General features: G+C 39.5%; 1 protein-coding gene across 6 annotated transcripts in view; it reads left to right on the top strand.

The window, feature by feature from the left end:
• The window catches only part of kif21a (kinesin family member 21A), a 46,671-nt gene that overhangs the window by 5,519 nt on the left and 14,665 nt on the right, over positions 1-26,487 (top strand). For 3 of the 6 annotated variants that reach the window (XM_051382889.1, XM_051382891.1, XM_051382888.1), the window contains exons 2-20: positions 14,023-14,245; positions 15,987-16,169; positions 17,214-17,354; positions 17,996-18,127; positions 18,219-18,389; positions 18,868-18,983; positions 19,273-19,468; positions 19,604-19,793; positions 19,929-19,995; positions 20,730-20,933; positions 21,489-21,560; positions 22,714-22,801; positions 22,895-23,009; positions 23,390-23,578; positions 24,186-24,385; positions 25,137-25,244; positions 25,329-25,397; positions 25,519-25,664; positions 26,103-26,247. In XM_051382889.1, the coding sequence (XP_051238849.1) occupies positions 14,023-14,245; positions 15,987-16,169; positions 17,214-17,354; positions 17,996-18,127; positions 18,219-18,389; positions 18,868-18,983; positions 19,273-19,468; positions 19,604-19,793; positions 19,929-19,995; positions 20,730-20,933; positions 21,489-21,560; positions 22,714-22,801; positions 22,895-23,009; positions 23,390-23,578; positions 24,186-24,385; positions 25,137-25,244; positions 25,329-25,397; positions 25,519-25,664; positions 26,103-26,247 (2,755 nt within the window). The remainder of the gene's footprint in view (positions 1-14,022; positions 14,246-15,986; positions 16,170-17,213; positions 17,355-17,995; positions 18,128-18,218; positions 18,390-18,867; positions 18,984-19,272; positions 19,469-19,603; positions 19,794-19,928; positions 19,996-20,729; positions 20,934-21,488; positions 21,561-22,713; positions 22,802-22,894; positions 23,010-23,389; positions 23,579-24,185; positions 24,386-25,136; positions 25,245-25,328; positions 25,398-25,518; positions 25,665-26,102; positions 26,248-26,487) is intronic. The other 3 variants (XM_051382892.1, XM_051382890.1, XM_051382893.1) reach the window with 1 other exon arrangement.

Below are 26,487 nucleotides of genomic sequence, written 5' to 3'. Positions count from 1 at the left end.
GGTACGTATAGGAGTGCACTCAGGTAGTATAATTTCATAGTGTTGCCACTAGAGTTGTCATAGAAAGGCTTTAGCTGATACTCATAAATTGTCTTAGGTGCAGCGGTTAACTAAGCTAATGCTCCACGTTTAGTCTATAAAAAGAGAGCCAAAGATAGTGACAAATGTCCTTTTTAAAAGTATCCAGAGCTTGAGGTGACTTCTTTGGTTTGCTTGTTTTGCTCAACCAACAGTCCAAACCCAAAGATATTCAATTTACAATGAAACAATTGGAAAAAGCTGCAAATTCCCACATTTGAGTAGCTGGTACCAGTGACTGTTTGGCATTTCTGCTTGATAAATGAGTTGAATTACTGATTAATTATCAATATTGATGATTGAGTTGATATAGTGTTTACAAAAAAATAAGCTGCATCCTAAATGCAGACTTCTCTGCAGTATGGAGACTTCCTGCAGCAGCAATAACAAAATATTGAAATTATCTTTAGTAACTGACTTTGTCATGGTGACAGATTGCCCTGTAACACAGTAATTTGAGTGAAACCCAGATACATTTCCTGTGTTTAACTGTCATGACCCTCTCTCTAGCTTTTCCATTCCAAGACGATAAGCATAGCCTACACTTATATTCAACTTGCCCCAAAATAGACTCACGACTGGCCGCAGCATTGCTGGAAGACCTCAGTTATCTATATCACAACCTCTAAGGAGTCAGCACATTTCTACCAGACGCATCTGCACCGATGCGGAGAGCCTTCAACTGTGGAGCCGCACGCACCTCATGTGGACAGGTTTATGACAACGGAATGGATTTCCTCCCCCTCCTTCTCTTTCTCCTCCCCCCTTTATGTAGCACTTGGGGAAACAAGCTGGTCATGCAAAATAAATTGGATGTAATTATAGAGTAGCTTACATGTAGGCCACACCCATGCAAATATGTTGTTCTGTCGGCTGCTGCCTTTGTTTTTCTCTACTGCACTATTTATTTATTTCTTTGTCATTTTCTTTTTCCTTGCTTCAGTTTTCTCTGCAACAGAACTCAGTTTGTGTTGTCAGCCTTTCCCTCCCTGTACAGATCTGTCCAGTTAAGGACTCAGCTAAAATGGATGAGGTCTAAATGTGGAACTGGTGCCACAAATAAGATGTGGATGTAACTTAACTTCCATCATCAAACTGCCAGCAGAACATCACAAATAGGCCTCAGACAGTCACAAATAGCTCTGTTTGCATAGTGAGCTGCCACCTTGTTATTTATGTCAAGAGGCTGTCTCTGCAGTTAATAAGTAGCTAAATGCCAGTAAATTGTGAAAAACCTAAACATATGTAATTTACAGTGATATAAAACGTACAAAAAGCATGCTCAATGGTTTAAAATGAATGACAACGATAAATGATTTCTCACTGATTACTTTTCTGTTGATGGATTTGTTGTTTCAGTGCTAATCTCAGATACCACTGGTTACATTTTTTATGAAACTTGGAGAAATTAGCCATTTTGGCATGATATTGTCATGTAAAAAACATTACGCACTTGTTGGACTGATATAGGCAAATCATAAAATGTAAATCAGTTAGTTATTGGTTAGTTGGATGGCAGCAAATTAGCAATTTAGCTCCAGATGCTCCAATGTGAGGATTTGAGGTGGGTTCATTGTCCTATATGATGGTCTGTTGTGCAGACAAAGTAAAGCACTCTGAGCTCTGGAAAAACTGTAATGGACAGTTTTCAAGATTTTCTGACATAGACACAACAAGTGAAAATAATACTGCATCATTTGTGGAGGACAACATTTTATCATCTGGATCTGTGTTCAGGCAGCCACTTAAACAATACAACAGCTTCTTCACACCTTTTGTGCGTTGAGCTTGTCGGACGCCTTCCTGTGTCAGACAGTCTTGCACGGACTGGTGCTGCGAATGAACCTTCACCACCCGCTGGCATCGTGTAGCAGCTGTCAGAATCTGCATATTCATGAGGTGTTAGTAATTTGAATTTAGCTGCAGGTGTGAACACTCAACGTTGGTGGTGTCTTTGTTAAAAGTTCAGTGTTGATTGGCCACCCACTGGCAAATAATGGCAAAAAATAAAATTGTGTATCTGACAGAGATGCAAATGGTTAACGGTGGAGCCAAACTGACTTCCACTCGACCTCGACTGTTTACTTAACCTATAATCTGCTATCTGGCTGCCTTGAAAGCCACAGATGGCGGCTGGTTGATGTGTCCCTCACCCACCCATGCATGTGTGCGCACACACACACACACACACACACACACACACACACACACACACACACACACACACACACACACACACACGTAAAAATGACAAGCAAAATGGCAATGGGAGTCCTGTGTCAACATCACATGGTTGAATGACACTGAAATCCAGGCCTGACTCTGCAATACGGGCAGTTAAGTGGAATTTTTTGTGGAAATTCCACGAACCCAAATACATCACACTGTTAGTATACTCTTCTTCAGTAAATCAGATGATATATTTATTTTTGTCTGGCCATGGTTTGACTGAACAATGAGTACCTCTTGATATTATTGTGTAGATGTATTGTACAAAGGTCCGTAAAACTCTCTCTACAAGCTCTAAAAAACTTGTATTAATAAACCTAGGGGAGGGTGACAGACCCATCTATTCAATAGCGTAGCCTAATAGCATTAGGCTGTTAACTGCTGACGTGGTGTATAAAATAGTAATAGAAAAGTAGTTAAGGGTCTGACCATGAACCTCAACACCCTCACCTTCCCATCCCATCCACATAGCATATCTAAGTACAGAAAACGAGAAGTTGGCATTTGTATGCTAGTCTCTTGTCCACGTGCAGTTAAATATAAAAAAAATTAAAATGGTTCTTGTAATAATACATATCTATTTAGTTCTTTATTTAGTTCAGCATCACAACACTTCTAAGTAGCAAGTATAAATCACTCCTAAATGTGTTTATAGGGATGTTGATTTCATTGCTAATGCTTGTTAGCTGTTGTTTTTAGGCTCTACTGCTGTTATATGAGATGCTTGACATCATATTGCTAACAGTGAGGGTTTATTTGTTGTGCCCAACTATCCAAATTTAATTAAACACCTCTCATATTAGGTTTAACAGTGTTTCCAGTCCTGAAAAGGACACATCATTCATAGCACATAAATGTGTCCATAAATGTGTCCATAAATAAAGTGTATCAACCAGTCTAGAAAAAGGACGGGGCTTTAAAAACCATGCAGTACCATCAGTTTTCAGTAATGTGATATTTAAAAGTCAAAAGTCTGATGTGCTATCTTTTCTGTGGCCTTGTTCACACTAGGCATTGTTTGGACTAGTATGAGAAAAGGGGGGGGAAAAGTGCTTCAAAGTCAAGAATCACAAACGTAAAATAGATAAATTACAATAAAGAATATGAAAACTATATAAAAGATATGTAATATATATATATATATATATATATATATATGGTGTGTGTGTGTGTGTGTGTGTGTGTGTGTTTAAATAAAAATAGCTGTAGAATGTTCAATGTGTTCATGCTTTAAAGGTATAATCAAACACTACATTTATATTGCACTGGCATTTTAAAATTCCTGCTGTTATCTTTAGTACATGTGTTATTTCTTCTTCAGCTTATACTATCTTGAAGAGTCTGAACCTGAATACAGCGAGCAGCTGCTTTGTGGAATATGTTGTTAGCTAGCTATTTAAGCTTTGTGGTTTTTACAAGCTAGCATTATCAAAATGCAGAATTAAATACTAGTGACATTAGATATATGAAACACAGTAAACTGCTAATTCCACTGTTGCCCATAAACTTCCACCAAAAGTAGCTTTATTTTTTTAAAGGCCTGTATTGAAAATGTTTTATGCATGTGCACATACAACATGTGCCACTGAGAGGAAGAAAGGGTCCATGTTCCCTCCAACACTGACCTCAGCCTGCCTGCCAGTTTTTCCTTTCCATTTTGACAGCTAGAAGCTAGAGATGATCCCTTAGTGACACCTCCTGTTGCCTAACCTTCTCCTCCCCTCCCCGCCCCTGATAATGATGGGGTGGTCTGCTCCCTGACCCTTAACCTGCAGGAAGCAGTAAAGCCGTTATCAGCGTGCCACGGGGACTTGGCGCAGCCTTGTTTGTTTTTGAAAGCACATTTTCCAAAAGGCTCACAAGCTTGAGGATCAGTGGGGTATCTATGCATATCCAAAGCTCAGGCCAGCAGCAGGACAGGGTCAGCCTCTATGAACCTGGTGTGCAGATTAAAAAACATAGGCAATGTGCGCTGACAGGCCTGTGTGTGTCTTGTTTTTTCCAAGCTCTGACCTCAGCCTTGTCTAAAAATATATATGTTTTACATGTATTTACCTTTGCTCTGTAGCACACCTAATGACAAGTCTGTACAAGATAAAACCCATTTTAAATTAAACCATTTTAAAGTTAGGTTCAGTTGCACTTTGCTGTTTGACAATCAGGAACTGAGCTGAGGAGAACTGTGGTTACAGCTTTGCTTGTTACAAAACTGTATAAAAGAAACAGATTTTTCCCAATTGAATCCCAAGCTTTCTTACTTGGGACAGTTTTGATACTAGTGCAAATATGAGGTATAAATCTTGCTATTGAAAGCAAAACAATACCTTTATAATTATATTTATATAAACATTGATTAATCTAAATTTCCACAAACCTCTTTTAACAAAAGAAGCCAAACTTCTCAGATGTTACATTTTGTTTAAACAAAAGCAGCCATATAAGATCAAAATGAAACTGAATCTAAATTTGGCAAAATTGTGATTTTTAATTTTAAAAAAAAAAAGTATTTTATTTACTTGATAGTTTCTGATTCCTCCAGTCCACAGTTGAGTCTGTGCACAAAAAGTATCAGGGTTTGATCTGCCCTAAAACTCCACAGAGTTTAAGATCCAGTTTATTTGGGGCAAGTCTAAGCCTAAATCAGGCCTGTCTGTCACTATTGGATTTATTTATTATTCTGGGAACATATCATGTTCAAATCTCAAGTCCTCCCAGAGAGGGATGAGCTTTTACCAGCTGAAGGATAAGGCTGTGCACTGATCTCAGATTTTGAAATCTGTTGCCAAAATAACCTTTTGTTTATGTTGAAGGGATTAGAAAAACAAATAAAAGACTTACAAGTTTGTGTTACTGCGCTACACAGAACCTTTCCACCTCCCTTAGGGTTGGGCCATTAACATGTTGACAGTTTAAGAGGATTTGTTTTCTCTATCTGAATTATAATGCATATATAACTGATTTTGGGCTATATTGATTAAGTTAAAGTCTACATGTTTGTCGGCTTCCGTTTTTTAGCATTTGTCATTATAATTTTGGTATAATTTTTTAAGAGAAATTACTGATTCTGATTTTAAAATTGAATCATTATAATCAAATAAAACTACTGATACACTGAAGTATTTTTTCAAAACTGGATTTAATTGATGCAGCAATGGATGCTGAAAAAAAGGCCTTAACACTTGACCCAGGGCTAACTCTCTTTTCCAAGTCAGCTTTAGGCTAATTCATATTTCATATCCTCTAAACAGGAGTTGGATGTTTAACCCAGACTGAGTTGGCGGCTTTGTGCAAACACAGACAAGAATAATTATGAATGAATAAATAAAGCCCTTTTTGATGTTCATGCTTCAGTGTCAATGATGAAGGCACAGAGAAAATGTTGTGCCTCATTCACCGGTCGGGTTGGCAGTGAATTACCCTCATCCTGGAGTCTTTGACGGGTGGCAGGACGCTGAGCGAGTTTGTCTCTCTGATGCCCCTCCTCCTGACATCTTTTAGTCGGCCAGACCAGCATTATATCCTGCTGGGATCGGATTATGACTTTAATTCTTGGCTTCCATTATTGGTCACCATGGCAACCACATCCTTCATGTCACGCAGAGTACAGACTGTACAGACAAAAAGACATATTGCTACAATATTAGAAAACATCTCCACAGATACAAAGTTTGAGCTCTTATATCCGTGATGGCCTTGTTCTGGATGCACAGATTGCATGTGCTTGTGGTTTTCCTGCAGCTCGTTTATGGCCTGGTGTTCAGCGAGAGTAGACAGTGCTCTCAGCTCTTTGTCTGGTGCAGTAGGTGGTCCTGTCTGGCTGAATGGACAGAGCATGAAACCACTTCTAGCAGGGTTTGTAATACAAAAAATTTACCGTTTCATTGTAGGCTTCTGTAAGGCACTATAAAAGCATCCACCAAAGCTGTAGAGGATCTTTGTCATGCATTTATGCTGTACCGGTTCTGCAGATAGATTTCTTTTAAATTCTGTATAGTTGGGCCTAAGATTTCTTCTCTTTTTGAAATGTTATATTTTATATATTTTTTTTTTTTGCTAGGCAGTTCCATTCGCAGCTGTAGCCAAACTGCAGTAGTTAGCAAATATGCTGTGAATGCCAGGCTGTATATTAACATCCACTTCTGTATATTAATATCCTGCATCTGCACAGTTAGGTGCCTCACTCGCCTCAAAATACACGCAGGCTTTAAGTCTTTCACAGTTTTGTGAAACCCAGATATTATTCCATCTCCTACAGTGTTGTCTTTCTCTTTAAACCTGCACCCAACCCCCCCATTTACAAATCAGTTGAGCTCTGCTGCACTAATCCCTATACTGCAGAGGTGATTTCTTGCATATACTTGTAACATGCACCCACTGCCAGCATGCTGTGCCTTTCTATGCCTTTACAAAAAAATGAAAGCCAGACCTCACAATACTGTGCCATACTCATATGTAAGTTAGAAACAAGGGTTTTAAGAAGAAACTTGAGAGGATATTTCTGAAAAGATTTTTAAAAACAAAAGCAAAATAAATATTCTTTAACTGTTACTTACGAATGTACAAATGAAGTGAGATTTACTGTTTAATGTTTAGTTGACTGTGTATTTTCAAATACTTAAACTAGTCTCACCCAAGGACAGCTGTGCAGGATTTGTCATTTTAGGACAGTGATTGACAGGAAGATTAAGACAAACAGCAGCAAAGAGCTGCAAAGGCAGTTAAGCACATGCTCCTGCAATTTGCAACTTACCTGACCAGTTCTAAATTGTCCTGTTGTGCTAAACCAAAAACTAAACCCCACCCTTCAGGCACATGATGTTTGGTTAGAAATGTTTTTTTTTCTTCTAATGTGTCCTACAGTGAGTGACAGATGAGAAAGGAAATAGATGAAGGCTGTTGGCTTTGGAGCAATCACCTGCCTATCAAAGCTACTCTTTTCCTGCTGCCTCACTACGATTACAACCACAAGGAGGCATGTACAGTGTAGAGGCCGGCCTGCAGTGTCTGGCAACGAGCCAAGTGTGTGACACACTTTCTCTCTTATTACCTTTCCTTTCTTGTGCACCCGCTCTTTCTCTCCATCCTTTACACTGGCTTAATTGTCTCCTCCATGAAGGACAGTGAAATGTTATGCTTAAAGTTGAGTGGGCAGCTCCGTGCCAGGTGACATCATCCCAAGCTGCCGCACTGCTGCTCTCAGCAAATCTCCACATAAAGATCTGTCCTATTTACTCTCCAGATTGCAGTGACCACTGGATGTGGAGCTTTGGCTTTTGTGTTTGTGTGTGTGTGGGTGTGTGTGTGGGGGGGTGTGTGTGTGTGTGTGTGACTTTGATTTTTGGCCTTGTGTGCATGAACAAAGGTCGCTCTGAATCTTATGTTCTCCTCGTCTTTATCTTAGCAATAGCCAGGCCCTCTGCAGTACAGCTCTCTGCCTGCAAACACAAAGTGGTGCACAAACCCAAGTCACTGTGGAAGAACTATGGCTTCATAAATATAGCTTCTATCATAGTATTGTCATGAGATGTCATACAATTATTGAAATCAGTGAATGGAAACAACAGAATTCCTGTATTATATTTATTCTTTAATCAATATATTGGGTGCAATAAAGAACCAATAGTATATTTACAAAATATGTACAATGTCAGATGATAGGCTTGAAATAATTCAAAAAGGTTAATTTCTTTGTCGTGTTCTTGAGATAGAAACATGAAATACAGCCACCAGATATGAAAAGAGTTTGCTGACTACTTATTTAGTTTTTTAAAATACTTTCTGTTGTCTTTTATACAAGCATTGCATTTATTTGGTGCCATCATCTGTAGCACATCCTTAAATCTCATTTTATTTTTTGAAACATTTCAATATTTACTTGTATTTTTCTTGCTGCCAGATAGATGTGAAGTGTAACTGTAAATGACGCAGAAAGGAGTTCTGCAGTCTCAGACAGGCACACACTTAAATCTCTACTGTAAATCCTTCACCCCATCCCTCGCAGCGACGTGTGGCACCCATAATGATTTATTGAGCGCAGTAAGGAGGTTTGATGGGGGTTGGAGGGATTGGTGGGTGTGGTAGCAGGTTTGGGTGTGCTCTGTTGTTCATAGCTGAAACAACAGCACAGAAACAAGCTGTAAATGTGCAGTTTCTTCTAGAGCTTACAGATAAAACAAATCATCTTTTAACTGCTGTGTTTTGAATGATTTTTATGGTCCCCAAACTGTCATCGTGTTGAGAATCAGTTTAATATAGAGCCCTCTTTGTGTTTGTATCTGAGTCCGTTGCTGGCTGACTATAGCCAGACAACAGGTCGCTGCTGCAGAGACGTCATGACCCTTAACCCTGACCCTCACCTGAACTCTGACCTCCACCCCCCCCTTATGCTCAAAATCCATAGCCCCTAAAATAGACAAGTCACCACAACTGTTACGGCTTTTGTATTGATACAGTGATGCTCAGTTTACTTGATGTGCATTTTACAAAATTTGACTTCAATCATGATCAATGATAATCAATTAAATCTATTGATGTCCATTTCTGGCTAATGAAATAGCTGCATCTTCAGCCAGTTCTTAAAATGTTTATCAAAATAATTGACACATTGTTACCACACGAAATGTTCAAATCCACGGAGTGCTTACATTGTCGTTTTGGCCATCCATTTCCTTTTTAATCAACTATATATTACTAAATAAATCTGCTCAAAACTAATGATCTTATTTAGTTTGGTAAGGGGGTGGGGCAATATGGTTGAATATTTTTCTGATTTTCCTCCAATGTGTAAAAGAAAACAACAACTCCCTTTTTTAAATTAAAATGTGATTGATCATTCTCTTGGATGACGCAATGTTAAATAAACAATGCTACAACATAGTACATCTGAAAGTTGACTGTATTTAAAATCTTAATCAGCCCTTGTGAAAAGAACTTCACGCCAAAAACAGCTAAAACCTTGGAAATTCTATTGTAATTATTTTATACTAAACTATCTAATATTAATATTTGCATTAATGAGAAAAATCTCCTCCAAAACCCTGATGGTACAGTAAGTTAGTAAGTCTCACTGTTGATATGCAGATGAAAAAAGAGTAAATTTGGGAAATGCCATCAGATTCCCAATGTGAAAGTACTGTGGGAGAGACAGACAGGATTACACACCCAATTAGTGAGCTAAATTGTCTGAAAGACCCCCCTTGTGGCTACTAGAAAGGATTAGATTCCTAGAACACCAAGGCGACGTGTAATTGGTTGAATATGGTGAATTTGAAATGGAAGCTAATTGATTTTCTGTCTGGGATCACGTTTATTGTTTCATTAGAATAACAAACACATTGAGATCCAAACAATAGAACACGAGTTCTGCAGACTAACTGTGGAGGATTAAAGAGATTTGTTATTGTATGCAGGTTCACCAAGGCTTTGCACTCCAGGGATGTATGATTGTCTTTTGAGTACCATATCCAGACAGCTACTACCTCAACTGCAGCAGATGCTTATTGAGGGAAATGACTACTACTACTTACTATTGCCTTGATGAGATCTTCCCAGCTACCTCAGGATTCAGGGTCATGCAAGGGCGTACTGTAGGTTTGCATATGGACAGTAGGGACTACCAATATTTGCAAGACAGAGCACTACACGCCACAAGCTGCAATCGGCTGTTTCTATGCGTCTTCCGCTGATGATTTGCCGCTCTGCTACTGCTACGTTCTTATGTGAGCGCTCTGATTAATAAATGTATTCTCTGCTTTTGAAACAGCCTTAGGGCTTGTGTCCATAACATGTTTTTCTCTCACCCCATTCAGTGCTTCATTCCCGCGCTCGCTAGCACCCTGCACCCACCTTAAAGGACAGAGGAAACATCACATTTTGGTTTCTGATATCCATTTTTAGACGTCTCTAATGGAGTTCAGGATTTATCAGGAGGACCACTGGTTTATTTTAGTTAATTGTTGTTCTCTCCGTACCAATGTTGAGACCAAACCTATCCCCTTTGGGCTACGATTATCTGGTTATTTTCACTGTTGTGCCAAAAACCACAGTACTATCATAAAGAAAAAAAGATGATGCCTGGATGTTAATCTTCTAGGTAATGTAACATGCTTTCAGTATAATGTGCACCTAATTTACTTTAACCTAAAGCTTAGTTTGTAGTTGTACTTTAAAGATTCTTTGTGCAGATTGGCTCTGCTGAACTGCTGAAAATGTCCAAGTGAGTTTGCTCATTTTCTTATTCTCATTATTCAGCAGTGCTTTGTCTCAGATGATTCATTAGGTTAATATGTTTATATTACACTTAAGATTGACTGCAGTAGAATTAGATTACCCAGGCACATATTTTCACATGAAAGTTTTTGTCTAATGCAGCTTTTACAGTTTTTGCACCTGTTGTATAATTACATTCAAGGTGGTTTATGATATTTTTTTGATACAGAAGTGCAGGAGTCTGGGCTCAGTGGGTGGAGCTGGTGACCCATATACCGAGGCTGAGTCTTTGCTGCAGCAGCCCAGGGTTTGAATCCGACCTGCGGCCCTTTGCTGCGTGTCATCCCCCCTCTCTCTCTGCCCCCCTTTCCTGTCTGTCTTCAGCTGTCCTATCAAATAAAGGCAATAAAAGCCCCAAAAAATACTTAAAAAAAAAGAAGTGCAGGAGTCATGACCTCCAGGCAGGGCATTACTTCTCCTCCCTTGCCTCCGTCCAGCCGTGTAATCCTGCAGCCGTGGTGTTGGTGTCAGTGCTGGGATCCGGTGTCACACAGACGGACACAATGGCCGCACTGTACTCCCCTCACAGCATTGTTCTCCCCTGAACTTGGAGGCACAATGAGGCCCTTATCCACACAGGACAGAGGGACCGGCAGGCTCTCTGTCAGGTGCTTTTCTTCCATGCTTGTTTCTGAGCTGAACCCATGAGGACAGTTTGTTTAAAATGACACAGTGATACTTTCTAAAGGATTGGCCCTCTCGGTCAGAGTTGACCATAATGTGAGGACAGCATAGATGCTAAAAATATTCATTTGCTGCTACATATTAACACTTGATGTTCTTAACCCGTATCGAACAGTAATTTACTTGCATTGAATAGTTTCCTTCATTCTGTTGCTGTGATGTTACAACAACCTGACAACCAGTAATGTTGTGGTGACTTGAGGTTTAGTATTGATGACCACTACAACACAGTATGTGTAATAATGGTGACATGCGTGAGGTTAACAGTAGAGTATGTTGTGCAAAAATAGATTCCTGCACTCTGCTTTTGGAGGATATTTATTGAATTATTACAGCAAACTTAAGTTTTGGTCCCTCTAGATATTTTCCAGAAAATATGTTCCCATGTTCTCATCATCTCTAACCAGCTCATACTGCACTCTGAAGGTTACTTTTACCTGCACCAAATTTTGGATGGTTATTTGCTGTGTGCCTCTCAAAGGTGATTTGGCTGAAATTTGATAATCGTATTAGAATTCAGTGAAGTTGGACACTTTTCATCGACAACCTTAGGCCTCCAGAATTTGCCAGGATTTTTCTTTTCCACGCTGACATTCAAAAAGTGTTTTCATTTCTTGTGTGTGTGTGTGTGTGTGTGTGTGTGTGTGTGTGTGTGTGTGTGTGTGTGTGTGTGTGTGTGTGTGTGTGTGTGTGTGTGTGTGTGTGTGTGTGTGTGTGTGTGTGTGTGTGTGTGTGTGTTATTATTTCTTCACAAGAGAAATACATGCTTAGTTTCTCTGCAGAATGAACACACAGTGCTCCCTCCCCTCTCTCACATCCACATTAAACATGTTAATCCCTGCTAACAGATTTCAGTTGGCCAACATTCAGGACAGCATTACTAACATTCAGACATTACAGACAGATCGACAGACGCACTAAAGCAGTGCATATTGACCCAGCTGGCAGGTTTTATGGGACATAGTATTGGGTCAGAGAGGGATGTTCACCGCACATCTGCTGCAAATGAAAATGAAATTGAACAAGTATATTCCTGTGATTTAGGATGGTCAGAATAACATTTGTATATCACACTTTTGTCTCTGACACAAGAAGCACAGGAAGCCAAATGTAGAGCTGCTGGAGATGTTTAGTAGTTACAGTACATCTAAAGGAGGTTCAGTTAATGTGTTTCTAAAGGCCGGGTGCCAAAAACTGCTAATGCATAGCTATAATTACTATGTGTGAACAAACTCTGTCTGCAGTTTACTGCTTAATGAGGCAGTTCCATGATTGTGCTAACCTATTCAGCAGCATGGCTAGAACGATTGTAATGTGATTCACAGGTTTGATACCCATGGCAACCATTGTACTTGCCAGCAGCTACAGAGTTCTTAACTCCCCTGTAAAAAGTAAAGGTGTGTGACCTTGTTTGTTGTTAAGACCTGTTTGTATTCAGATGAAGACTGAGCTTTTAAACTGTAGCACATATTTTGGTGTGGTTTTCTTATCAATAATCAATGATCATTGAGAATCCCTACCAAGTTTTCAAAAGATGTACCCCCTGTTGTTGTTTTTAAGGTTTTTATAAGCCATTTGTTGTATGTAGATAATAAATATTGTACTATTGCTGCACAGCTGTTTCTGTATATGTTTCCTTGAGAAGGTATTTTTTATGGCTATAAAATCAAGAGATGGCTTAACAAATGGTGCTCAACACAGAGTTCTGTAGTGTAAGAAGAAATAGGGATGTCCCGATCAGGTTTTTCTTTATATTGGGTGTCTGCAGATGTGCCTATCTGACATGTATCTGACACACTGAAATAATAGCTGTAGACTAATAAGGTGTGTAAATGATAATTAGCATTGGAGTTTAGCGAATCCAGACAATCAGATTTTCATTGACTTAATTTTAGACCATCAAATTCTTAAGATAACTTTTTGAAGGCTATCTGTAGTTCAATACTTCAACACTGAGGAGCAATTCAAATTGTCTCACACAAATTATCTTGGAGTTCACTCCAGTCCCCACAGGAGCATCAAACCTCAATGTGTTTTCTAGTGTTTCTATTTGTTTATTTCTTTACTGAGTGACTATAATGAACGTTTGATTATACTGTATATAGACAGAGTAAGAACAAAGGTTTCTGCTATGTTTTTATTTACTGATGTGAGTGTTTGTCACTATTCTTTTTTTATTTGATTAAACTATTATATATTAATTGCACATAATCATTGCAGAACTTTAATTCTCCTATTAACTCATATTGATTCTTTTTTTTTGGCTCAGTGGATTGGGGGGTGTTGGGAATTTTTTCTGCCTGTGCCAGCTGTGTGATGCCAACAATTTCAATTGTTTTAGGCTGTATTTTTCTTGCCCAGATTGAATCAACATAACATATTAACATAAGCTCTTGCAAATGAGTTATGGGACCCCACACAGGACAATTTGTTGTGTAGCAAAAGGGAAGATTAAATATTTAAAGTTATTGAGGAATTTGTTTCCCTTTTTATATATATTTCAAGTATCCTTCATAATGTTTGAAAGTATTTTCTTGCCAGGAACCTCCTTTTATTTTTATTATTATTATTATTATTAACACAAAAATATATTTTTTTATCACACGTTTATTTATATACATGATTATTTATGATAAAATAAATAAACTATACAGTAGAAGGTGTGGCAGATCTGTTGTACTCTATGGCATTTGATTTTATAGTAATAAAGTGGCCAGAGAATGTTCCTCCTCTCATCTCAGTTTTTTCTTCTGTTCGCTGTAGGATTCGTCCTCAGCTGGCCAGGGAGAAGATAGAGGGATGTCACATCTGCACATATGTGATGCCCGGGGAGCCTCAGGTGATCCTGGGGAAAGACAAGGCCTTCACCTACGACTACATGTTCGACATGGACTCCCAGCAGGACTCCATTTACACCTCCTCCATCGAGAAGCTGATCGAGGGCTGCTTGGAGGGCTACAACGCCACTGTTTTTGCATATGGACAGGCGAGTCTTTGTCCTCAGTATCACAGCTGCAGTGCTGATGGTGCTTAATAGCTGATGTAGGGAAATGGGCTCTGTGCATTTGTGTGTTTGAGGAAACGAATAGGAAGGGGGTGTTTGAGGGATGGAGAGTGATGACATTTGGGTAAAAGGAGACCAGAGGAGACTTCTGTTGTGGAATTTGAACCTCTGTAACCTTGTATTTGTCTGACCATAGTTTTAAAGGACTAGTTTGACAATTTGGGAAACACACTTATTCTCTTTCTTGCACAGTTAGATGAGAAGATCAATGCTTCCCTCATGTATGTACACTTTGTATGAAGCTATAGCAAGGAGGTGGTTAGCATAGCTTAAAGTCTAGAAACAGACTTTCATATATTTAGCCTCAAACCCCATTTTTATCTCAGAGGGCTTCACACTCTACACAGTGCTCTCAATCTTAAGACCCATGATTTGGATAAGAAAAAAACAGAGGCCTCAGGAAAAGCTGAGGGGGCGGGATTCATTTTTCAGGATGAATAAACATGCGTTGAGACTACACAAAATCCACAGTTGTAGAATTACAATAGAGCCGTGAATCCCAAACGGTGGTACTTGTACACCTTCAGCAGTTGTCAAGGGGTATGTGGAAAGTTTCTGGAGTATCTCTGCTAATGTTATTCCCCCTTCTCTTCCACTTCACCCTCCCCCTTTGTTTTCATCACCACATTCACCACATGGAAATAACATGCAAGTTTGGGCCTCATAACGCCCCTCCTCTCCTACACCTCCCCTAGTGCTTACGTTGCCGTGGTGACAGAACTTCTGCCGTGCGGCACTCACTCACAATTCAAAGTGAAGTCAAGTGCACACACACACACCTTTTAGACAGCTATACATCTTTAATGTGTGTCCATATTAACCCATATCTCCCCAGTAACTGCTTCTGCTGGCCTACTTCTGAAAGCACATTCACGCAGACTGCAGTTGGGTTGGCCTGGATCAGACCTGCTTGCCTCTGTGGCTTTACAGGGACTAACCTAGATTTAGACCGACCCACTCGGCTGCGTCACAAGAACTCTGCCTGTTGGGTTGCAGATACAGACAGTAAGGATGTGGAGAGTCAATTTTCTTTCTTTTAAAAGGAATTTGGTATCTGGAATGTATCATCTTACGCAAGAAAGTGCTTTTTTGATAGTGAATGGAAGTTGCATATTTTCAGTTTTTTCCTCTGATGACCTGCGGCTTCCCTGCCTGAACCTTCAGGGATTTACAGAGTTTATTTGTTTATTTGTCGCTATTAGCTAACTGGTAGCTGCTGCTAACGGGCATTTCCAGCAGTCCAAAGCTGTACTAGAGAAATGTCCCCAACACTGCCCCAGTGCTTAAAGAGATGGCAGGATGAACTGAGGGGCTGCTTGAAGGGCCAATATAAGACAAATGTTTCTGAAGAGTGAATCATGCAAAGCTATTTGGTGCATTTTCAGACTAAGAATATCACATTAAAATAGATGCACACATACATTTAGCAAGTAAATCATAACTGTAACAATAATAATTCTTTATTTGTGTTGGTCTGTTCAAAAGCTGATACACAAAGTCTACTTTACACAGCAGAAGCAAAATACTCTACATGGCCAAATGTATATGGACATAGTATCTTGTGCACTTTTTCATGGTTTGGGCTAAGACCCTTTGTTACAGGTGGGGGAAGTCTTAATGCTACAATATACAATGATATTTTACATTTTCTCCTACCATCCAGACGGGTTCAGGGAAGACCTACACCATGGGGACGGGCTTTGACGTGAACATATCCGATGAGGAGCTAGGTATCATCCCCCGTGCCGTTCACCACCTCTATAAGGGCATCGAGGAGCGCCGACAGGCCGCCCAGGAACAGGGACGCCCTGTACCTGAGTTTAAGATAAATGCCCAATTCCTTGAGGTACCCACCCGCCTTCACTGCCTCATAAATAATGTTTTCTTATTTTATCTGCTTCTTTAAGCTAAAAATGTTAAACTAAATAAAGCCAACAAAATATAATCTTTCTCTCACTACCATTAGGAGAGGCTTTACAGAGATGTCATGGGTCAGTCTTATATTGTTGACACTGCTCGTTTAACAAGCTTCGACACCAGCGCTCCATCATTTGAAAACATCCACACTGACAATTGAACTGCAGCAGCTGTCATCGGGGGGTTAGGAGCTGTTGGGGGGGATGGTGGTGTCTCAGTCTGGACAGAAAGAGTTAACAGGAATGGTGTGAGTCGACAGTTGTGCTGGGCCATCATACCGTGACAGTGTTTAAACTGCCAGAGAAGACCTGGAGCCAGAGAGGTGGATGAGTTGTGACTAAGAAATATGACATGAGTCCCCAACAGTTACTATTCATATTCCTTAAACTTTACCCTTTTTGCATGGTTCATATTTCCCCAGATTTTCTTGCCAGAACTAAAGTCTGGTTTTCATAATCTGGTCCTTATGGGTTTTAAAGGACAAAGAAATATAAGATGTCACTGCCTGTTTTGCTTTATTTAGCAGTCAGTGAGAAAACTGCTATTAATAGTGGATGATGATGATTGGCTGAGGCCAATAACTCCTAAATACTTCTGTCTGCTACTAATAAAATTATACCTAGGTCTGATATTTTTTCTAGCACTACTGTTCAATCAGTTCACTGTTGACTCTTACACTTAATGGGTAGATAAGTATTTTTAAAAAACATTTTAGTATGCAGATTAGCAAGGGCATAAACAAGGAGGAAACGTATCTCCCTCACATTTTATAATCCTAATTTTGGAGCCCTCACTCTTATAGCTTTAAAAACTGCATTAACAATACAGAAGTTTATGTAGCATGTATACTGGTCCTACATTTGAGTATTACAAAGGTCTGAAATGTTTTGAATTTGAAACCTTCAGATATTCTGTGAATTTAAAGTGATGTATCTATTTATGTATCTAATTGTGTTATTGTGGCTCCCTTTAGCTTTATAATGAGGAAGTTCTGGACCTGTTTGACTCCACACGAGACATGAAGCAGAAATCTCACATCAAGATCCATGAAGACGCCAATGGGGGAATCTACACAGTAGGAGTGACCACACGGACTGTGTCCTCTGAGGCTGAGGTAAAGGAGTGTGTGTCTGTGTGTTTTTAACAAACGTCTCACCCATTATAACTGCCATTGTTGATGCAGTAGAGTTTGAATATATTCTAGAGACTAGTGGTGTACATGTGCCTGATTACTGAACTAGGATGAGCCTTTGAGGAAGACTTTGTCGCTGTTCAAATAACAACAACGTTTTGTGTGGATCATTTTTCAGATATAGAAGGGCAAGCCATTCACTTAAATGATAAATATCAAATAATAATTGAAGCTCAAACATTCATCAGTCAACTTTGTTAGTGGATAGCTGGTTCTCAGACAGACAGCATTATATATTTATTTTTGTTTTCTTTCTTATTTTTCATTCTTGTTTAAGTGAATGGTTTTACCTAATTATTAAAAGCAGATTTGGATTCATTCTGAAATGTAATATTGAATAACTAAACATTTTTTATTTTATTAATTGATCTATAGTCTTGAACATGAACCTCATTGCCACCACAAGCCCTTTACACATACACTTTCATTCATTTATTATTCATGTATTATTAATTCCTGAACTGTTTAGGAATGCTAGAGTATTTTGTGTTTCAGTTCCCTCGCTGTATCAAAGTGAGTTCAACCAGTGTGTTATATTTAAAGTTCTTTCTCTGCCTGTTCAGATGATGCAGTGCCTGAAGCTGGGGGCTCTGTCTCGCACCACAGCCAGCACTCAGATGAACGTCCAGAGCTCTCGATCCCACGCCATCTTCACCATCCACCTGTGCCAAGTTCGCGTCTGTGCCTCTGACAATGTTCGTATAGTCTAATTTAAAAACTACATGGATACTACAAGCACAATGCTTTGTAACTTAACAGTGTTGGTTTTTTGTAATTGTCACACAGCAAGAAACTGAGACTGATAACAGAGTCTCCAACGGAAACTCTGAGATGGATGAGTACGAGACTCTGACAGCCAAGTTTCACTTTGTTGACCTGGCCGGTTCTGAGAGGCTGAAGAGAACTGGAGCGACTGGCGATCGAGCCAAAGAGGGCATCTCCATCAACTGTGGACTGGTGAGCTTCTCCCTCCTCTGCATCACTCCAGCACGATTGGTAAAGTCACTTAGTGGCACAGAGAAGCCAGAGCCACTGATATTCTATATACTGAGTTTGACTGCCATCTAGTGGCAGAATTTCATACATGTCCATCATGCACTCAGGACACATAGGTCATCAACCATGCAACAGAAACATACTGCACAGAAGGACAAACCTATAAACATTTTATAAAATACCTTTTTAATGTGATCTATTTTTACCAAACAAAATTCATTCATTCGAAACCAATGAATTTTAGATGTGTTGATTGCAGTAAGACTAAATTAAACTTCAGCTGCAGTGTCAGTTTTCTTTGTAATGAACACATGCTAAGTATTGTAGATCATTTGTTGGATTTTATTTGTCTCTATCCCTGCCATTTCAGGATTTGGTCTATTTACTTTTTGTATTTTGAGATGTAAATTCCACTGTATATTCCTCTCTGTTGCTGCAGCTTGCTCTGGGGAATGTAATCAGTGCTTTGGGTGACCGAGGCAAACGTGCCTCACATGTGCCTTACAGAGACTCCAAACTCACCCGACTTCTACAGGACTCATTAGGAGGAAACAGGTTGGTGGACAACTGATTTCACCTTTTTTTCTCAAGTACTGGGATCTGTAATTTTCCTGTTAGTAAACTTCTTGGACCCAGAGAACTCTTGGTGGTCAGAGGTTTCAAATACTTTTTTATAAAGGAACATGAAAAGGATCTTAAATATAAAGTTTAAAATGTTTAGTAGTCATTAGTATTGTATCAAAATCAGAATATTAAGTTTCACAGTGCAATAGTACTTTTCTGGAGCAGTCAATTTTGTAATTGAACCAAACGCTAATAAATATCTGACTTCATCTTGTCTCAGCCAAACAGTGATGATTGCGTGCATTAGCCCATCTGACCGTGACTTCATGGAGACGCTGAACACATTAAAGTATGCCAACCGAGCCCGGAACATCAAGAACAAGGTGATGGTGAACCAGGACAAGGCCAGCCAGCAGATCAGCGCTCTGAGGACGGAGATAGCTCGACTGCAGATGGAGTTAATGGAGTACAAGACAGTAAGATGAGAGGAGTTCAAGGGGCAGGGGGTGCATTGAAAATATGTTATAAAAAGATTAACCAGGGAATATTTCATGTCAAATGGTAACAAGGTGTCCTCTGTATTGCCTCCTCCTCCTCCTCCCCCCCTGCAGGGTAAACGCATGGCAGGTGAAGACGGTGTGGAGAGCTTCAGCGACATGTTCCACGAGAACTCCATGCTGCAGACAGAGAACAGCAACCTAAGGGTGAGAGTTAAGGCTATGCAAGAGACCATCGATGCCCAGAGGGCACGGCTCACCCAGCTGCTCAGTGACCAGGCCAACCAGGCCCTCAGCAGGGCAGGTAGGTTGAAGCTTGCAGACTCAAAAAGTATTTTGTGTATTGGCAAATTTATAATAATTGTCATTGCAAAGTCACAATGAAAACCCATTTTTCTTTCCCTCTTTCTCATCTAAAATTGTCTTGATTCTCTTCTAGGTGAAGGTGGAACTGAAGAAATTGGAAACATGATTCAGAGTTACATCAAAGAGATTGAAGACCTCAGGTAAACAACTCTGACTGTAGATTATGTGAAAGCTCACTGTGCCCCAAGAGTAAGACTTTCTAAAAATGTTAACAGAAAATAATACAATACAGTCAAACTGTGACTATTGAATATTACTGCAAAATATTTTTCCAAAGATTTAATACTTTATTGTTAGACCAGCATGAATTTTCTGTGCAGTGTGCAACATGTTACAGCTTTGCTACATTTCTGGTGTGAATGCACTGTATACTAAAAGCCTTAGATGAAGTATGTTGTATGGAACTGGAACACAATCCCTTGTTAAGATACAGATATACAGTACTAAACCCTTTATCAAGGGCTTCACCTTTCAAATTACTCTTAAGTGTATGATGACTTGTGAGTGAATATAAAAGATGAGTTCAATTTTAAATGGTTCCTAAACATTGATATCACCTGCACTGATTACTAAATCAGTGGGTATGGGACCAGAGTAACATTTTCAACTGTGCTGACAGCCCTTTAGCCTATCAGCACAAGACGCATCATACTTTAGTTTCTGGTTTAGAGTACTGCTGGAATTTAACAGTCAGAAATATTTACCTCGGTGAGAGACATGAAAAGGTGCAAGAGTGAAGGGAGTCAGTTGTGGAATATGCTTTGGGGTTCCTTTTTAAAATTTTGCACCACATAATACCACAAAAAGTTACAAATGAAGATAAATTTTCAAACTCCTCCTTCCTCCTGTCTGTGCCCCTTTATTTCACCTTCAGAGCCAAACTCCTGGAGAGCGAGGCTGTAAATGAGCACTTGAGGAAGAATCTGTCTCGCGCCTCCAATCGTCAGTCATTCTATGGAGGGCCCGGCTCCTTCTCCTCCACGACACTGGCCCCTGAGAAGGAGACTTCTGACATCATTGAACTCGCCAAAAAAGACCTGGAGAAACTGAAGAAACGAGAAAAAAAGAAAAAGAAAAGGTAATAAAACTGTCGTAGACATAGTGTCATTGGTCACTTGGTGTTGTTGCAGGTTCGCATACATTTCAAACTGGAATGGCACATATTTTGTGATTTTGTCCTCATTTTCAAAAGAAGGCATATCACTGAATGCTTCACCCAGAAGTCAGTTTGACTTGTTTACATTTTAATAAGAAATATGGCAACAGTTCAACAGCTTGGAACATGCATATTTAAAGGTCTGTGGATCTTTAGTCATGATTTTTAAACTTGGGATACTTGGGCTAAATTATGCTTAAATGATTTATGTGCATTTTTATTTACTTCAGTTATAGACATGAAACAATTAATAACATGCAAGGAGGAATTCCTGATGGGAAATCTTCAGCAGCACTGGAGACTGATCAGAGGCTCCAGGTTGAAAATGATCAGAGTTGTGCTGTGGGGCACTTTAGTGGGGATAAAAGGTGGGATTTTCAGTGCAGAGCTTTCTCTGACCATTCTTCCCTCCATTCTTCCTTCCTTCGTTCATCTCTTGCTTCCTTCTCTCGTTTGACCCTTCACCCCTCCCTGAAGACTCCAGCAGCTGTTGGAGGAGAGAGAGAGGGAGGAAAGGGAGGAGGTGGTGGAAGAGGTTGAGGACGCCAGGTTTGTCAGAGCTTCCACCCTCCTGTTGCCATTCCCTTCCTTTGCTTCCCCTAATTCAGCATATTATTTTAGTTTTTATTTATTTTGGGCAGGTATTCCCCCAGCTGGAGTGAGACTTGCTATAATAGAAGCACTTCCCTCCATAAACCAAGCCTTTATCTCTCTTTTGGTCTTCTGTGTGAACCCCTTAGCTCATTCATTGACAAATCACGCTACATCCTTGCTTTCTGTTGCATCTTTTTATGTTTTTATGTGTATTATTATGAGAGATTTTCAAGGTCAAGGCTCATAACACTTTAGTTTGTGCTTTTATTAAAACATTCATCCATTCAGATTATCAGTGTTGAAGGTTTGAAACTTCCTAAAATGTGTTTTGAATGTGCCTTAAGGTTGATTGCACAGAAGGAATATGTATCTTCTTTCATTTATGACAGACTGTTATTCAGCCTTAACTGTATTTAAACAATGGTTTTAAATTCCTCTTCTTGCTTTCCTGTGTTAATCTTTCTTTTTGTTTTGGTCACTTTATGAAGATGCAAACACCACCTAAACACTGCTAACCCTCTGTGTTTGGATAAAATATTTATCCAACAGATCTGCTTCATGGACTTCACAAATTAATTTTGTTTTGCTCTGCATATTCCTTCCATGTTTTATTTTTTGTTTTTTTGGCTTTTCCTGGTTTTGTTCAGACTCTGATGAGATGCCTCTGTTCCTTTGTTAAAAAATATGCTGTCTTTTCCACAAACAAGCTCATTAAACGGAGCAGCGTCATCTGTGTTCAGCTTTATAGTTCCACCTGTCACGAGATATCACTTAAGGCTCCCTGTGTATGTTTTATGTGTTTACAAACATATCACAGTGAATTAAGTCCTTAACATTTATCAGCTTTGTTGCTACACAGTGGCAAAGTCTGTCAAAAAGCTTGTTTGCCAAAAAGAAAGTACATTATTTAATTTACTAAACTTAAGCTGTGCCAACTAAAAAAAATTAAACATTGTCTTTACAATGCACAGACATTTAGTTAGACATATCTTTCTTGTTTACATGCCTCTTACAGTACCTGTGGAGGTGTACCATGTGCACCATGTGTTCTGCTCAGTAAACATGATAAATGATGTGTTTGATTCTTAACTCTATCTCAATCTTTCAGTGCCAACAAAGAGGAAGTTCCTGACAACGAGCAAGAAAAGGGCACAGAGAAGGAAATGACTGAGCGAGTCAATGAGGACGCAGAAATGGTACGATTGAAAGCCTCTTGTTTTATCTTTAAATTGAATCTGCATTGAAATATATTAATAATATTATATTATTCAAATTACATTATCTTGTAGGATGTCCAGGAAGGCAGTGATCATGAGGAAGGAGAAGAGGAGGAGGAGGAGGATGAAGAGGAGATGGATGTGGAGGAGAGCTCAGATGATTCTGACTCAGAGTCTGATGAAAAAGGTGAGGGACAGTGTCCGGTCCCTCTCACCCATTCACCTTAACAGGATGCCGATTCTCCACAAGGGGGAGCTGCTCAATCATTGACAGTCCAGTTTTAAACAAATCCACCAGCACCACATAAACTCTTATTTTGGGACTTTTCGCGCCTACATTTAGAGCTGACCACGAGTGATCATTTCACCCAAGATACATTAAAGATACAAGACTGCTAAATGCTAAATAAGGAGCTATGACTGTGGCTGTTCACTGACAATTTAGGCACATGAGCCATCAGGACACTTGTCTTCTTTTTGTAACATTTATACTCTAAAATGTAAAATCCTATAAAATGACTATCACTGTGGCTGTGAATACTGATTCTGATCATGTGTGTTCAACAGAGAACTTTCAGGCCGATCTGGCCAACATCACCTGTGAGATCGCCATCAAGCAGAAGCTGATTGACGAGCTGGAGAACAGCCAGCGGCGTCTGCACACACTCAAACAGCAGTACGAGCAGAAGCTGATGATGCTGCAGTGCAAAATCAAGGACACCCAGCTGGAGAGGGACCGTGTCCTCCAAAATATGAGTAAGACAAGGACACCAGACAGGGGAGTCATGTATCACTCAGTTGAAAGAGTACTGCATTGTACTAAAACACTGTGCATCGTTTATCCACTCATGGTCAGGCAGTGTGGATGAAACTGTGGGTTTGGCTTTAAATGTCAGTGCTTTTGATGTGTTTATTTCAGTCTTAAAGAAGAGTATATTTTAGTCCTTGCTTGTATTTGTAAGAATTTATTTCTTACCCCACACATTTGATCTCAGTTTTTGTTTTTTAGTAAAGAGAGCACTGCAGACTGATGTACTTCAGAGAGTCCTTTAAAGTCAGCAGTGAATGCTGTCTGCCAGCAGCCTGACCATTTATGTTTATCAGCACTAATTGATCAAAGCATTCTCTGATGCAAATTAGATTTTTTAGCTTTCTGACAACTGAAGACCAAGTGTTCTGACTGTATAAACCATTAGATGAAAATGTATTTGTATTTGCAACGCAGTTTGGGCGCTACATATGGAACTCTTCCAAGTAAAAGCAATTGTGTTTTGTACCATATACATTTTTTTAAGCCATTGTTGCATTCATTTCATTTTATGGATGGATATGATCAGTTTTCCATACATTTTTTGTCTTTCAGCTTCGGTAGAAAGCGGCACAGAGGACAAGGCTCGTAAAATCAAGGCTGAATATGAGAAGAAGCTGAGCGTCATGAACAAGGAGCTGCAGAAGCTCCACTCGGCTCAGAAGGAGCACGCCCGCCTGCTGAAGAACCAATCACAGTACGAGAGACAACTGAAGAAGCTCCAGATGGATGTGGCAGAAATGAAGAAGACGAAAGTATGATTGTTTACAGTAGTTGTCTGTGATAATATGTACGATAATACTGGTGGACATTTGAGGTCTCTCTCTGACTGCTTTGGCTGTTTTTGATAAGTGTTTTTACCTGTGTTACCTGCTGCGTATTTTGTTAAGTGTGAGTTAAGTGTATTTGGAAGGATTTACTTCCATTGGGACTAATATAAAATTGACCAAAGACTGTTGACATAGCACCTATGCTAGCAGCATAGCATTGACAGTAGTCAACACACAGCATTTCAAAGGATGCAGATAAAGTGGCAGGGTTCAAGAAATGCTCCACTAAGCAATATATAATATATTCATAATATTTCACAAATCTTATGAGAACTTTCACAACTCAATTGTGGGGGGTTTGAAGCTCATCGAATGCCTTCCTTAACTCGTGTACATTCACTTGAGAAGGAAAAAAATTAAAGGGTAAAGGAAGTGAAGGGGAAAAAAGGATTAAACAGATTATTTTTATTTTTTATCTTCTTACAGGAGTACTCAACTAAATAAAATCCAACAAAGCCTTACTTCTCTTAAATAGACATTGACATTCTTTCACAGTGTTCCTTTTACAGAATATCATGCTAGAGTCAACATGAATTAAATCAAATGTTTTATAAGCTGACATTTTTATCAATTAACTTATTAAATTAAATCACTTATTTATCTCCCACACAAATATTGACATATGTTCTTGATATTTGTTGATATAATATAAATATGTTTGATTTAATTGTTCCAGGTCCGTCTCATGAAGCAGATGAAGGAGCAGCAGGAGAAAAACAGAATGAACGAGTCTCGCAGAAACAGAGAAATTGCTTCCTTAAAGAAAGACCAGCGCAAGCAAGAGGTTAGTGCTCTTCAGTGCTATAATTACATCTTAATTGGGCTGTACCATGAGTTCCTATGTCATCATTTAACTGTTGTGTTTCAGCACCAGCTGAAGTTACTGGAGGCTCAAAAAAGGCAACAGGAGCTTATTCTGAGAAGAAAGACAGAGGAGGTGAGCAGCAGCAGAAAAGAATGTTTGTACTGAGAGAATGGATTGTACCAATACATAATATATGCTGAAATGCATTTGGTGTGCTTTTAGAGTTTACTTTTTTGTTTGCCGTGTGTGTCAGGTGACTGCTCTGAGGAGGCAAGCCAGGCCAACCTCAGGTAAGGTCATCAGGAAGGTCAATCTCCCAGAACCAGTCCAGGACTCTCCCCACAGACCTCCATCTGGACGCATGTACTCCTCCGGCAACGCTGCTCCCAATGGCACTCGGTGAGTCTATGTGTGTACAGCTGTGTTCAGTGCACATTCATGTTTCCAGAGTGGCAAGAAGGAAAGGCTACTAAAAATAGGTATATAGATTGAGATGTGGTATATGTTATGTTATGCTGACTATTATATACATTTTCTTAAAACCAAAATAGGCTATTAAAATACTGCACGTGGTGTGTTCATGTTCGCAAGGAAGACACCTGCACTCTCATAAGTCAAACTCTGGAAAGGCAACATAAATCTCAGTTTGCACATGGCTGTTTTGCCATTATTACGTTGTATTTCAGTACATAGTTCTGCACCAGGAATCTGTTGACCAGCTCTGGAACATGTTCATGAGCTAATTTACATCATCCCTGAATGTGCTTAAAGGTGTTAAATCCTCTGATGAATCAATCAGTCACATTATTGACATTATACATTATAATGTGTGTGAAGGTTTTCCTACAGGCGTACAGTCGGCGTTTACTCCACCAGAGTTGCACGCAATAAATGGCAGTCTCTGGAGCGCCGGATCTCTGATGTCATCATGCAGAGGATGACCATCTCCAACATGGAGGCAGACATGAACCGCCTCCTTAAGGTAAAGCTACAGCAGCACGTTGCTGTTGTATTTATGTTACTGTAATATTAATTACAGAAATAAAGAAGGATAATGACCAGAATGTTATTAGCTTGAGAGCAGCAGGAAATACCTATGAACAAAGGGTTAGAAAGGGTTAAACTTCTGCCACCCTCAACATCAATACTGTCAAGTGACCAGTCTGAGAGTGTAAGAAATGTGACTCTACTGTATACATGACATACTGTATAAAGTGTAAAT

The sequence above is a fragment of the Dicentrarchus labrax genome, unplaced genomic scaffold (assembly GCF_905237075.1).
Source record: "Dicentrarchus labrax unplaced genomic scaffold, dlabrax2021, whole genome shotgun sequence".
Classification (NCBI taxonomy): Eukaryota; Metazoa; Chordata; class Actinopteri; family Moronidae; genus Dicentrarchus; species Dicentrarchus labrax.
This window is presented reverse-complemented; position numbering and strand designations above follow the sequence as displayed.